At 38.7% G+C, this 13,646-nt stretch overlaps 1 protein-coding gene across 10 annotated transcripts in view; it reads left to right on the plus strand.

The window, feature by feature from the left end:
* The window catches only part of MARCHF8 (membrane associated ring-CH-type finger 8), a 117,979-nt gene that overhangs the window by 66,784 nt on the left and 37,549 nt on the right, over nt 1–13,646 (plus strand). Inside the window, exon 1 of one of the 10 annotated variants that reach the window (XM_034662865.1) lies at nt 2,547–4,199. The exons of the other annotated variants lie outside the window; for them this stretch is intronic. Within the exon in view, the coding sequence (XP_034518756.1) occupies nt 4,188–4,199 (12 nt within the window). The 5' untranslated portion in view covers nt 2,547–4,187. Of the gene's footprint in view, nt 1–2,546; nt 4,200–13,646 lie in introns of those variants that run through there. 10 annotated transcript variants of the gene reach the window in all.

The following is a 13,646-nucleotide window of genomic DNA, read 5'->3' on the forward strand; positions in this document are numbered from 1 at the left end:
AATGATGATTATCTCGAAATTGGAGAATTAGTTTACCATGTAGAATTAATATATTACCCAGCAATCTTTTATGCTTTTCTTATGGTTCGTCACAGAAAAAATGTTGAAAACTTTAACCTATTATATAGGATGTGTTTACCCAAACTTTAGTCTGTGGAAGAGGACATGGAAAATATAAGAAAATTTGAATGATTCTGTGTTCCAAATTCTTCTCTTATAGTTTCCGTTTCTTACAACACTTACTCTGCCTTTTTAAAAAGATTTATTTATTTTGGAGAAAGAGAGTGCATGCACATGAGTGGGGGGAGGCACAGAGGAAGAGAGAGAATTCTCAAGCAGACTCCCCACTGAGTGTGGAGCCCAATGCAGGGCTCACTCTCAAGGCTCCGAGATCATGACCTGAGCCAAAATCAAGAGTTGGCCGCTTAACCAACTGAGCCACCCAGGTGCCCCTTATAGGCCCTTCTTATAGCAGAGGTTCTCCCTTTTACGTTATATTCACGTTATCATTCTTTTTTTTTAAAGATTTTATTTATTTATTATTTGAGAGCGAGAGCTAGAGAGAGCACAAGGTGGGGGGAAGAGGGAGAAGCAGACTCCCCGCTGAGCAGGGAGCCCAGTGCGGAACTCGATCTCAGACCCCGGGATGATGACCTGAGCCAAAGGCAGACGTTTAACTGACTGAGCCAGCCAGGTGACCCTCATATTAGCATTCTTACAGTGGATAGTGGAAAGAGGCCCTAAAACAGAGGGTAGAATTGTACATGTGTGTAGTCCATAAGAAAGAGTTTTACTAATCTGGTTCAATGCTAATGGATTCACAGTTCTGCCAACTAACTTATACTGTCGGGAAAATTGGTGTCCACAGTGTGCCTCGTTCATGCTGTTGCTGTACTGCTGCGGCCAGCATTGTGCCAAACTGCTTGCCCTCTTTTTAATTTGCTCTTAAAATCCAGTGTTCCAACAGACCCCTCAGGCCAAAGGATGATGAGCCTGACAGTAACAAGGACTCATTTATCAGCAGAGTGAAGCGAATCGGTTGCCTTGGGAGGTGGCTGGAGAACTCTTTGTTCCTGGGAGTATTGAGGAGAAGCAGCCAGAGCTGCAGTGTTATGCAAGGATTCAGGCTCTGTGTTGGGTTGGAATAGATGATCTTTGTCTCTGTTCATTCTGAGAATCATTGATTTTTTTCAGCGTCCTCTGCCATACTTGAGTCTTAATCAGTTTGAATTGTATGTTAATTTTAAAAATACACAGGCTAACAAAAGAGGGTTTAATAATGTAAATAGATAGTCCAAATGCCATCTGTGAGGATGCTTTCAGCTATAAGTAGCAGAACAACCAGCCCAACCTGGCTTAAACAATGAAAACTTTGCAAGCTCATATAAAAGGAGGTCTGTCTAAAAGGGAAGGATGGGTCTCAGGGTGGTCGATCCAGCATATCAGAGACATTATCAAGGACCCAGGTTCTTTCTGTCTGTTTGCTCTGCCTTTCACGGGGTATACTTCATCTCAAGGCAGATTTCCCCTAATGTTGTAGGTGGTTTCAGTAGCATTTAGGGCTCTATGTGGCCTTGTACATGGGAGGAAGAGAGGAAGAAAAGCTCGTCGCTCTCTTTGAGCGTGAGAAGGTATTTCCGAGATGCCTCCAGCAGATCATACCTCCTGAGCCATAAGTGGGCTCTTGCCAGTCAACCTACTCTAGGAACAAGGGGTCAAGTGAGCATCCTGATACATGGTGACTCTGGGGAGAGGGGACTTCTGAAGAGAATTGGGGGTTCTGCTGCAGAAAAGGAAGAAGGGAAGGCAACCCACAACATCCACTGTAGTCATTTTGTTATGATCTACTGTTTTGATGTCTATTAAGCCACAAGTCTTTGCATTAGCACTAGTTTTGATGTGGCCATATCAGGTTATTAATTTTTTAAAGTAGTATGATTTCTGTTTTAAGATGGCATAGTGATGCCAAATTTCAAAATATTCACTCTTTTAGACTTAATGATATGAACAGCAGGTGGATAAAAACTGGCAGAAATATACCAACAGCTAATTCAAAGAAATGGTCAGTGAGAGAAATGAAAGTTTCCAAGAATTCAGAGTGTTTGGCTCAGAATCTTCCTTAACTCCAGTCTGTGCAGAGGCTCTGTGAGAGGAAAGGATAGTGAGCAAAATACTGCAAACTCCCTAATGTCTGTGAGGAGCGAGAGCGAGTTTAGGTAATGCTGTAGGAGCACTGGGAATACCAGGTGACTGGAAGCCTTTCCCTGAGGGTTTCTCTCATGTGACAAAGAAAAGCATGCTGGAGATGACTATTTTGGTATGTTCAGGCTGGGAAAGAAGTAGAGAAGAAAGAATAGCGCTAAACCCTAGAGCTGATTATCTTCATCAGTAAACTGGGAGGCAGCAGAACACCTAGCAGAAGGGAACGTGGATCAGGCAGGTCTGTTTGGAGAACAGTGAGTGGAAGAAGGGGCATATAGTGAGCTGCAGGTGGCAGGGTTGGGCGGGGGTGGGGAGTAGGTAGTCAGGATTTGAGGGAAAAGGAATGACTGCAAAGGAGGAAGAGAACAACCTGGGCCAGGCTCTTTCTGGTGGGGATGAAATCTCCCAAGGACTGAGGGAAGTAATGTTTGGGAGGAAAAGAATATATCCCTGGGAGAGAAGCTCAGAGTTTGGGCTGCTTGTAGCCCTAGTCCCAGCTGAGCTTGTTCCCTTCTCCCTTTTTCACACTCTGTGAACACCAGTTAGAACGTAGCTGGAAGGGGAAGGGCTCCCCTAGACTACGCAGTAACACATGCAGAGGTGCTCTGCAGAACGCCCCGGTGAAGCTTGAGCCAACAAGAAGATATCACAAGCCCTCTGCACACATGGCAGGATGGAGGGAAAGGCACAGGACATGCAGAATAAGGATGCAAAGTCTGTTCTGGAAGAAATACTCATTTCCCTTCAGAATGAAGAGAATTCCTGAGTAAGCTATTAAGGAGTAAGCTATTAAGAACCTGGGTTGCATAAAACACAGGCTCAGAAATGATATAATAAAATAACAGAATAAAAAAAATAAAATGACAGAATGAAGTGAAAAGGGAAGAATACAGAGCCAAGGAGTCATGTGGAGAACCAATTTGCAGAACAAATAAATTAGAAGTAGCTAGGAACAGAATAGTCACAGCTGGAAAATGAACTTACTGACAGCACAAGCTTGAGATAGTCACAGTGAGTGGAGAAGAAAAGGAAAAAAGATTGAAACAGGTAAAAATGATAAGTGTAGGGTTGGACTTCCTGGAGGTGGAGCTGAGCTAGGAGTATGGGCTTTCCGTTTTTTTGTTCAAGTTCCTCTTGGCATTATGGGTTTGGTTGCAGAGAATTGACTACTTTAGATATCACTCATTTGGAAATATGTAAGCACTGAAAAATTGGTGAAAATAAATGTTCATGTTCTTCCTAGAAGAATACCAATGAGATGAAAGTTATATTTATAGCCTGAGAGACCAGGAAAATTCCCCTTTGAAGCAATTTGTTTCCTGGCATTGATACTGAAACTCCCCTCCCCTACCATGTGATGATTTCCTGTGCTCTGCTGGAATTGGTCTTTTGCTAAATGTAAATACTGACCTGCTGATCTGAGAGCAAAGCACTTTACTGCTTTTGCTACCACCAGAAACCACTGTGTAGGACAGGTTTTAGGGAGAAAAAGTTTTTTTTGTGTGTATGTGTCAGATATCTGTGGTTAATCATTTACCTTTCCTGCATTAAAAAAGAAATCTCTTCAGTAAGTCTGGGTGATGGGTTAGCATGAAAGAAAAGCAAACAATCTACTAACATTTACTGTCATTGACTAGAGAAGTGAACTTTCATTCTTTGCCTGCCAGCAAGTATCGCTTTAGAATCTTTACATTGCACATTGCTGCGGGGAGTAGACCATAGAGCAGAAATCGGTTGCTGGAATGGACTTGTCATGAATTATTCATTCACTATCTAGTTCCTTGGAAATCAGCTGGAGGAAGTAGCTTGTCCAATTTGATCACAGGAGTGGTATGCCCAGGGCTCCAGCAAGCCCTCACACGTCCAGCTGCGATGATGTGTGCTTCTGCCGGCTGCTGTAGGGCGGCAGCTAATGTGCAGACGAGCCCAGGAACGTGCTGCTGGGGGAGCTGCACTGAGGACTCCCTGATGCAGCTTGCTGGAAAATGAAGCTTCAGGTAGGAGAAGTGCCCTGTCAGCAGTGGCTGGATTTCTGATTGATTTTAGGGATGCCATTAGGCCTTAGGAATAAATATAGAGAGAACCAGAATTGTTCAAGGACGCCTCACTGTTGAGGTTCTCAACCAGAGAAGCTTAGCGATTCAATTCCATTTTCAGGGATGTACTTTGTAACAAAACTGTTCCTTGAAATTGTGAAAAGTATTCTGAAGCCAAATAAGCATTTAAGTATATAAATTATAGCAGATTTTTTTTAATGGTATCCTTCTGCTAGTGTTAAAAGTGTCTTTTTTATTGATGTGATATTGCCTATACAAATTGAAATCGTGGAATTATGGCTTTGGAAAATCCTGAAAAGACAACTTAGTTTATAATTTGAATGAGCACAGCTGCAGGCTCCATTGCGTTTTCTGGAGGAAGTATTGTTTTCAGAAGGCTCCTTGCTTGGTTCTTTTGCTGGAACATTCATTCTGGGAAGATTTTTTAGCTTCTTACAGGATAGAAAATGCATAAAGCTGGAACAGTAACAAAGGCTCTTAGTTCTGTTTGTTGGCATTATCGTGTGTGTGTGTGTGTGTGTGTGTGTGTGTGTGTGTGTGTTTATGTGTTTATGTGTTTATGTGTGTGTCTAAGCCAGGCATGTAATTTCATCTGGCAGGGACATTCTAATATTGCCATTGGCATGTCTGCCTTATTTCGTATGGGTGCTATCTATCTCTGTGAGAGATAGATATCTCTTTTGAGATATTCTTGAGCTATAAGGGACAAAGATAGTGAGGATGAAAGGAATAAGAGCCCCAGGGCACCTGGGCCACATTGAATGTATGTATTTCACCATGAAATATCATTTATAGATTTGAAAGTTTCCAGTGAACAAATATGTTGTGAACAGATAACACTCTGAACTCTGAGACAATCAGAGAAGACAAAACAGTCCCCTGAGCCATTTCTCAAGCTCCACAAGAGTAGGAGTCTTTTTTTTTTTTTTTTTTTTAAGATTTTACCTATTTATCTTAGCATGAGCAAGGGGAAGAGCAGAGGGATAATCTCCAGCAGACTCCTAGCGGAGCACAAAGCCTGATGCACGGTGCTCGATCCCACCACATGACCTGAGCCAAAGCCAAGAGTCAGTTGCCCAACCGACTCAGCCACCCAGGCACCCCAAGAGTAGGAATCTTTGTTTTGTTCATTCATCATTCCCAAGGGCTTAGAATGGTACCTGGCACATAGTATGTGGTCAGTAAATGTGTTCCCTGAATGAATATATTCTATATTAAAGAAATTGGATAGTCTTTCTATAAAGGTTACTTATACAGCTCTGTAGGAAATATTTACAGTGCTACAATTTCTATAATAACTTTTAGAGGTAATGTATTCTGATTTGTATTGATAAAGATTTTTCAGTTAACCTCAAGGGTGTATGGATTTATTGAATATAATATAGAGTTGTTAAATGGCAGAAATTAAAATCTGTTTATTTTACTGTTTGTATAATTAAGGTTTTAAAATAGCAATGATGAATACAAAGACCTTTAATTTTTTTCAGCATAACTTTATTTCATGTTCAAAAAATAAAAATGAAAATTAGTGGAAAACTCATTTGAAAAAGATTGTATTCACCAATATATTACTAGGAAGATTATCATTCTACTCATGCCATGTTACATTTAACATTTAAAAAAATATTTATTAGTCTATGTCAGAAGGGTTTTTGGAACTATAAACCCATTTATTCATATCTTCAGGGGTCAGTTTAAAACTGCATTATGTGTGGTGCTGAGTAGAACTAAATAGGGCAACATATTCCCCATAGATATACCACATTTGGGAGCTTAGAGGAATCAAGGGGGTCATCTTTGTTAACTTCTCTGCCCCACCCCCTTCTGTACAAACCCTCTTTATAAAGGGCAAAACTGAAGTCCAGGGAGTATAGATGAACGGCCAAGAAAAAATGGTTAGCGGTTATGGTCATGATTTAACTGTGCCCTAAATTTTATTTCAAATTTGAACTAATTATAAAATATTTATGTACCATTTTTGTTATTCCTTAAAACTACCTGAGTTTTGCTTTTATTTTTGAGATAGGTGTAGATTAGTTCATAATTTTTCTGAATCCTTTTTGCCAACTGTATTAGCCTGCTTGGGCAGCCATAACAAAATGGTACGTGTGTGGAGACAGGTCTCTCTCTCTCTCCCTCTCCCACTCCTCCTCTCTCCCTCTTCTCATAAGGCCATCAGTCCTATTGGGTGAGGGCCACTTACGACCTATTTAACCTTATGTACTTCTTTAAGCTCCATCTCCAAATATAGTCACGTTGGGGTTTAGGGCTTCAACATAGAAACTTGTGCAGGGTCAAGTTCAATCCAGAGCACTGACCAAAACGATATTTTTTAAAGCAAGATTTCTAGTAAGTTTTTTGCTTGTTTATCCTGTTTGGAGTTCACTCTGCTGCTTTAAGCTGTAGGTTTATGTCTTTCTATGAACTTGGGAACATTTTAGCAAGTCTTTCTTCAAGTATTTTTCAACCCTGTATCTGTTCTTCTTTTTAGATTCTGGTGACTGTGATTGTAAACCATTTGGTTTTGCATCACAGGTCCCTGAGATTTTGTCCATATTTTTTAAATCTTTTTTTTCTCTCTGTTGTTTAAGATTGAATACTTTTTTTTTCTTTCAAGTTCTTGATTTTTCTTCTCTGCTATTGAATCCATTTTCTATTTTAAGAGTGCTGAATGGTCATTTGAGCTGCCTGAAGTCTTTGCCAGATAATTTCAATATCTCTGTCATCTTGTTATTAGTGTCATTTTGTTATTGGTATTCCAGGCTTTATTTTTAATCTGTTTGTATTTGTATATGTAAAGTGTTTTCTCTTGTATGTAGCATGTAATTATATCTTGCTTTTATCTCCAATTTGAAAATCTCTGCGTTTTAGTTATGGTGTTTAATATACACCACAAACACACATATACATACATATATAAATACATACACATTGGTTCTGGTACTGATTGCAATATGGGGAGGGGGACTTCCTACATAGCACCAAGCAATTCTCAGAACACCAGCAGAGTATCTGAGAATTCAACTCAATTCTGACACTGTCTACCTGGTGATAGCACCAGACTCTAGCGGTTAAGGGTTCAGTTCTACCAGACTGCCCCCCTCACCTCCACGATTCCCTTCCGACACCAGTCACAAGCCTAGGCTGTTACTCGTGCTTCTGACTAACTGGCTACAGATTGGAGGTTCTCATGACCCCTTCTTTGGACTTCAGATACCAGTCACAAGTGTAGGTTGTTACCTGTACTTCTGACCTACTGGCTATAAATCAGGGGTTCACACAAACCCCTACTTGGGTTTGATTAATTTGCTACAGTGGCTCACAAATCTCCGAGAAACATTTTACTTAGATCACCAGTTTGTTGTAAAAAGGGTGTAACTCAGGAACAACCTGATAGATGGCAGTGTTGAATAGGGCAAGCAGGTATGGGGAAAGGGCATAGAGGGGCGTCTGGGTGGCTCAGCCCTTAAGTGTCTGCCTTTGGCTTAGGTCATGATCCCAGGGTCCTGGGATTGAGCCTCCCAGCTCAGCCAGAAGCCTGCTTCTCCCTCTCCCACTCCCCTTGCTTGTGTTCCCTCTCTCAACTGTCTGTCTGTCAAATAAATAAAATATTGAAAAAAAAAGGGCATAGAGCTCCCATAACCTCTGCAGGAGCACCACTTTCCCTACATTCCCACATGTTCACCAATGCGGAGCTTTTCAAACTCTGTCCTTTTGGGTTTTTATGGAGGCTTCATTACGTAAGGTATGATCGATTAAATCATTAGCCATTGGCAATTGATTCAACTTCCAGCCCCTTTCCCTTCAAAGTTCCAACTCTGTAATCACATGGCCCCATCCTTAAGTGCTTTCCAAGGTCACCTCATTAACATAACAAAAGACACTTTTTATTGCCCTCAGGCTTTGGAAATTCCAAGGGTTTTGGCAGCTGTGAGCCAGGAACTATGGATGAAAACCAAATATATATGAGAAAGAGATTTTGGTCGTCTGAATGACTAAATACACATTTCTTATAAATCATAATATCACACATACACAGTTGTAGAACATGATACAGAAAGATCTCATGTGCCCTTACCTGCTGTCATCCAGTCGTAACTTCTTACAAAGCTCTAGTTAAACATCACAGTCAGGATGCCGACATTGGTATAGTCAAGATACATAAAATTTCCATCACCACAAGGATCCTTCAGTTGCCCTTTATAACCCTACCCACTTAACCCTCCCTCCTTAACCACTGACAACCATTCATCTATTCTCTATTTCTATAATTTTGTCAACTAAAGAATGTTATATAAATGGAATCATACAATTTGTAAACTTTTGGGATTGGCTTTTTTTTATTATGTATAGTTCTCTTGCGATTTCCTTTTTACTGCTGAATAGTGTTCCATGGTATGAATATAGCACAGTGTTTAAGTATTCACCTCTTGAAAGACATTTGTTTGAACTAAGCTACTGTAAACACCCATGTAGAAGGTTTTTGTTTTTTTTTTTAAGATTTTGTTTGTTTATTTGAGAGAGAGCGAGGTCCCAGCTTGGGCAGGGAGAGGGGCAGAGGGGGAGGGAGAGGGACAAGCAGAGCTCAGTGCATAGCCTGTCCTGGGGCTCAGTCCCATGACCCCGGAGATCACTATTGGAGACAAAATCAAGAGTCAGATGCACAATCAACTGAGCCACCCAGGCGCCCCCCATGTACAAGTTTTTATCTGAACATGTTTTCATTTCTCTGGGATAAATGCCCAGAAGAGCAATGGCTGTTTCGTGTGGTAATTGCATGTTTAATTTTTAAAGAAACTTCCAGTGTTTTTCGCAGTAAATAAGTTTACATTCCTGCAAGCAACATACACATGATATAGCTTCTCTGTATCCTCAACTAGAATTTGGTGATGTTACTGTTTTCTATTTTAGTCGTTCTGATAGATGTGCAGTGTTATCTCATGATGGTTTAATTTCTGTTTCCCTAGCTAATGATGTTGAACATTTTTTCATATGCTTATTTGCCACCTGCATATCTTCTTCATTCCAATGTCTTTTCACGTCTTTTGACCATTTCCAATAGAGTTTTTTTGCTGTTGAGTTTTCAGAATTTGTATATATTCTGGATACTAGTCTTTAGTTGGATATGTGGTTTTCAAATATTTTCTCCTACTAGTGTGTAGCTTTTATTTTCATCCTTTTAATGGAGCAAAAGTTTTTAAATTTTAGTTTGATTTATCATTTTTTTCTTTCATTCATCAATCATATTTTAGATGTCAAGTATAAGAACTCTTTACCTAATCCTAAAGATTTTCTTCTATTTTTTTCTAAAAGTTTTACAGGTTTTTGTTTTGTTATATTGCTTCTTGCCAGACAACTCCAGCACCGTTTGTTGAAGATTCTTTCTCCAGAGTCAGTTTGGCACATTGCGTGGATGTGTTTCTGAATTCTCTATCCTGTTCCGTTGATCTGTGTGTGTGTTTCTCTGCCAACACCGCACAGTCTTGATTACTGTAGCTACTTAATAGGTCTTGAAATCATGTAGACTTACTATGCCTACTATAATCTTCTTTTATGAAATTGTTTTAGGTATTCTAATTCCTTTACTGTCCATATAAATTTTAGAATAGTTTCTCTATATCTACAAAATAGTTTGCTGGGGTTTTGATAGAAATTGGATTAAAGCTGTATCTCAGTTTGAGGAAGGGTTGACAACTTTCCTATATTGAGTCTTCTAATCTGTGAACACAGTATGTCTCTCTGTTTATTTACATCTTCTGTATTTCTTTTACCAGCATTTTAGTTTTAGCGTTCAAGTCTTGTTTTGTTAGATTTGCACTGTAAATAATACTTTTCATGTTCTTTTGTTCATTGATATATAGAGAAATGCAATTAATTTTTTTGTGTTTATTTTGTACCCTGTGACTTTGCTGAACCTACTTATTCTAGGAGTTTTTTGTTGATTAACCAAGGAGATGAAAGACACATACTCTGAAAATTCTAAAACACTGCTGAAAGAAATTAAAGCAGATAGGGGTAAATATAAAGACGTCCTGTGTTCATGTATTGGAAGACTTACTGTTGTTAAAAGGCCAGTAGTACCCAAAGTAAAACATTCATCCTGAAATTCATATGGAATCTCAGGGGACCCAAAATAGCCAAAACAGTATTGAAAAAGAAGGACAGAGTTGAAAGTCTCAAACTTCCTGATTTCAGAACTTGTTAAGAAGCTGCAGTAATCAAAATAGTGTGGTATTGGCATAAAGATAGACATTTAGACCAGTGGAATAGAATAGAGGGGCGCCTGGGTGGCACAGTTGTTAAGCGTCTGCCTTTGGCTTAGGGCATGATCCCAGTGTTCCGGGATCGAGTCCCACATCAGGCTCCTCCACTAGGAGCCTGCTTCTTCCTCTCCCACTCCCCCTGGTTGTGTTCCCTCTCTCACTGGCTATCTCTGTCAAATAAATAAATAAACTCTTAAAAAAAAAAAAAGAATAGAATAGAAAGCCTGGAAATAAACCCTCACATATGTGCTTAAGTGATTTTTGAGTGCAAAATGATTTAAGAGTGCTAATTAGATCAACGGGGAAAAGGCAGTCTTTTCAACAAATGGTGCTGGAAAAACTAAATACCCACGCGCAAAAGAATGAAGTGGGATTCTTATACTGCATACAAAAGTTAACTCAAAATGTGTCGAAGTCCTAACTAAACATAAACTGTAAAACTCTTGGAAGAAGAAAATATAGGAGGAAAAACTTCATGACATTGGATTTGGCAAGGATTTATAGCCTAAAAGCACAGCAGCAAAAGTAGAAATAAATACACTGGACTACATCAAAATTAAAAACTGCATCAACAGAATGAAAAGGCAATTTATGGAATAGGAGAAAACATTTGCAAGTCATATACCTGATAAGGGGTTAATATTCAGAATATATATAGAACTCCCTACAGCTCAACAACAAATAACCTGTTATTTCATTTATTTAGGTCTTTGATTTCTTTTAAAAATATTATGTAGTTTCAGAGTATTAACTTTGCACTTACCTTGTTGAAGTTATTCCTAAGTATTTTACCTTTTTTGACAATATTGTAAATTAGTTTTCTAAATTTTGTTTTTGGGTTCATTTACAGTATGTAGAAATGCAAGTTATTTTTGTATATTGCTCTTGTCCTCAGGATTTTCTGTATACAAGAACATGTCATCTGGGAACAAAGATACTTTTACTTCTTCCTTTGCAAGCTGGATGTCTTTTTTCTCTTTCTTTTTCTTGCCTAATTATCCTGCCTAGAATCCTCACTACAATGTTGAATAGAAAGTGAAACATTACATCAAAAACTAATGATGTACTGTATGGTGACTAACATATCATAATAATAAAAAAAAAGAAGGTGAAAGAGTGAACAGCTTCTCTTGTTCCTAATCTTACTGTAAAACCATTCATTCTTTGATCATTAAGTTTGATGTTAACTACTGTAGATTTATTGTAGATGCACTTTATCAGGTTGAGGCAGTTCTGTTCCTAGTTTGTTGAGTTTTTTATCAGGAAAGGTGTTAGATTTTGTCAAAAGTTTATTGTGTATATTTAAAAAATTCTTTTGATCTTGTGTCTTATGTTGAGTTTCAGCTATTTCAGTGTTGTATTCCTAGTATAAATGCCACTTAGTCGTAGTGTATATCCTTTTTATCTGTTGCTAGATTTGGTTTGCTAGTATTTTGTTGAGAATTCTTGAGTCTATATTCGTAAGGAATATTTGTGTGCAGTTTTCTATTCTTGTGATAGCTTTGGTCTTTTTTTAAAGAGAGAGAGAGAATGAGCAGGGGGGAGGGGCAGAGGGAAAGAGCACAGAGCCCAGTGCAGGGCCCTATTCCAAGACCCTGAGATCATGACATAAACCGAAATCAAGAGTCGGCCACTCAACCAACTGAGCCACCCAGGTGCCCCTATTTGTGGGAAATTTTTAGATAACTAATTCAATCTGGTTTATTCAGATTTTTTAAAATTTCTTTTCTTTCTTCATTTTTTTTTAATTTTTATTTTTAAGTAGGCTCCACGCCCACTGTGGGGCTTGAACTCATGACCCTAAGATCAGGAGTCACACACTCTACCAGCTGAGCCAGCCAGATACCCACAGATTTTTTATTTCTTCTTGAGTCACTTTTGGTAATTTGTCTCTGTAGGAATTTCCTTTTTTTTTTTTTTTTTTGTAAAGATTTTATGTATTTATTTGAGAGAGAGCACAGAGAAGCAGAGGCTGATGCAGGGCTTGATCCCAGGACCTGGAGATCATGACCTGAGCTGGAGGCAGACACATAAGGATCTGAGCCACCCAGGCGCCCCTAGGAAATTCCTCTTTTACTTCTCTACTTTTTCTTGGTATAAAATTGTTCACAATATTCCTTTGTAATCTTTTATATTTCTGTAAGGTTGGGTAATACAAGCTCTTTTATTCCTAATTTTTAGTAATTTGAGTTGAATTTCGTTTTTTTACTTGGTGAAGCTACATAAAAGCATCTTGTCAAAGAGCGAACTTTTGGTTTTGTAGATTTTTCTCCATTAGTTTTTCTAGTCCTTATTAACATCTTGTAATCTTTCTCTTTGTTTGCTAATTTAGGTGTGCTTTGCTCTTTTCTTACCAGTGTCTTGTTGTGGAAGTAATTTATTTGAGCTTATTCTTTATATTTATCATCATTTACAGCTATAAATATTTCTCTAAGCACTTTATTAGCTGCATTGGGTAAGTTTGGTATTTTGTATTTTCATTTTTATTAATCTCACATTTTCTAATTTTCCTTGCGAGTTCTTTTACCCAGTTGGTTATTTCAGATTTTATTATTTAATTTCCACATATCTGTGAATTTCTCTTCTTTCTGTTATTGATATCTAATTTAACTGTTGTAAGATATCATACTTTGTATTATTTCAGTTCTTTTGAATTTATTTATGCTTGTTTTATGGTCTGTGATGTTCTGGAGAATGTTCCATGTACACTTGAGAAGAATGTGTATTCTGGGGGTGCCTGGGTGGCTTAGTTGTTAAGCGTCTGCCTTCGGCTCGGCATGATCCTGGGGTCCTGGGATCGAACCCCGCATTGGGCTTCTCCGCTGGGAGCCTGCTTCTTCCTCTCCCACTCCTCCAGCTTGTTTTCCCTCTCTTGCTGGCTGTCTCTCTGTCAAATAAATAAATAAATAAAATCTTTAAAAAAAAAAAAAGAATGTGTATTCTGTTGTTGGGTTTAGCGTGTTCTGTGGAGGTCTGTTAGGTCTAGTTGGTTTATAACACTACTCAATTCTTTTTCGTTAGTCTTCCACTTAGTTGTTCTGTCCATTGTTGAATATAGGGTATTGAGGTCTGCCAGTATTGTTGAATTGTCTGGTTTTCACTCAGTTCTGTCAGTTTCTGCTTT

Source organism: Ailuropoda melanoleuca, chromosome 6 (assembly GCF_002007445.2).
Source record: "Ailuropoda melanoleuca isolate Jingjing chromosome 6, ASM200744v2, whole genome shotgun sequence".
NCBI lineage: Eukaryota > Metazoa > Chordata > Mammalia > Carnivora > Ursidae > Ailuropoda > Ailuropoda melanoleuca.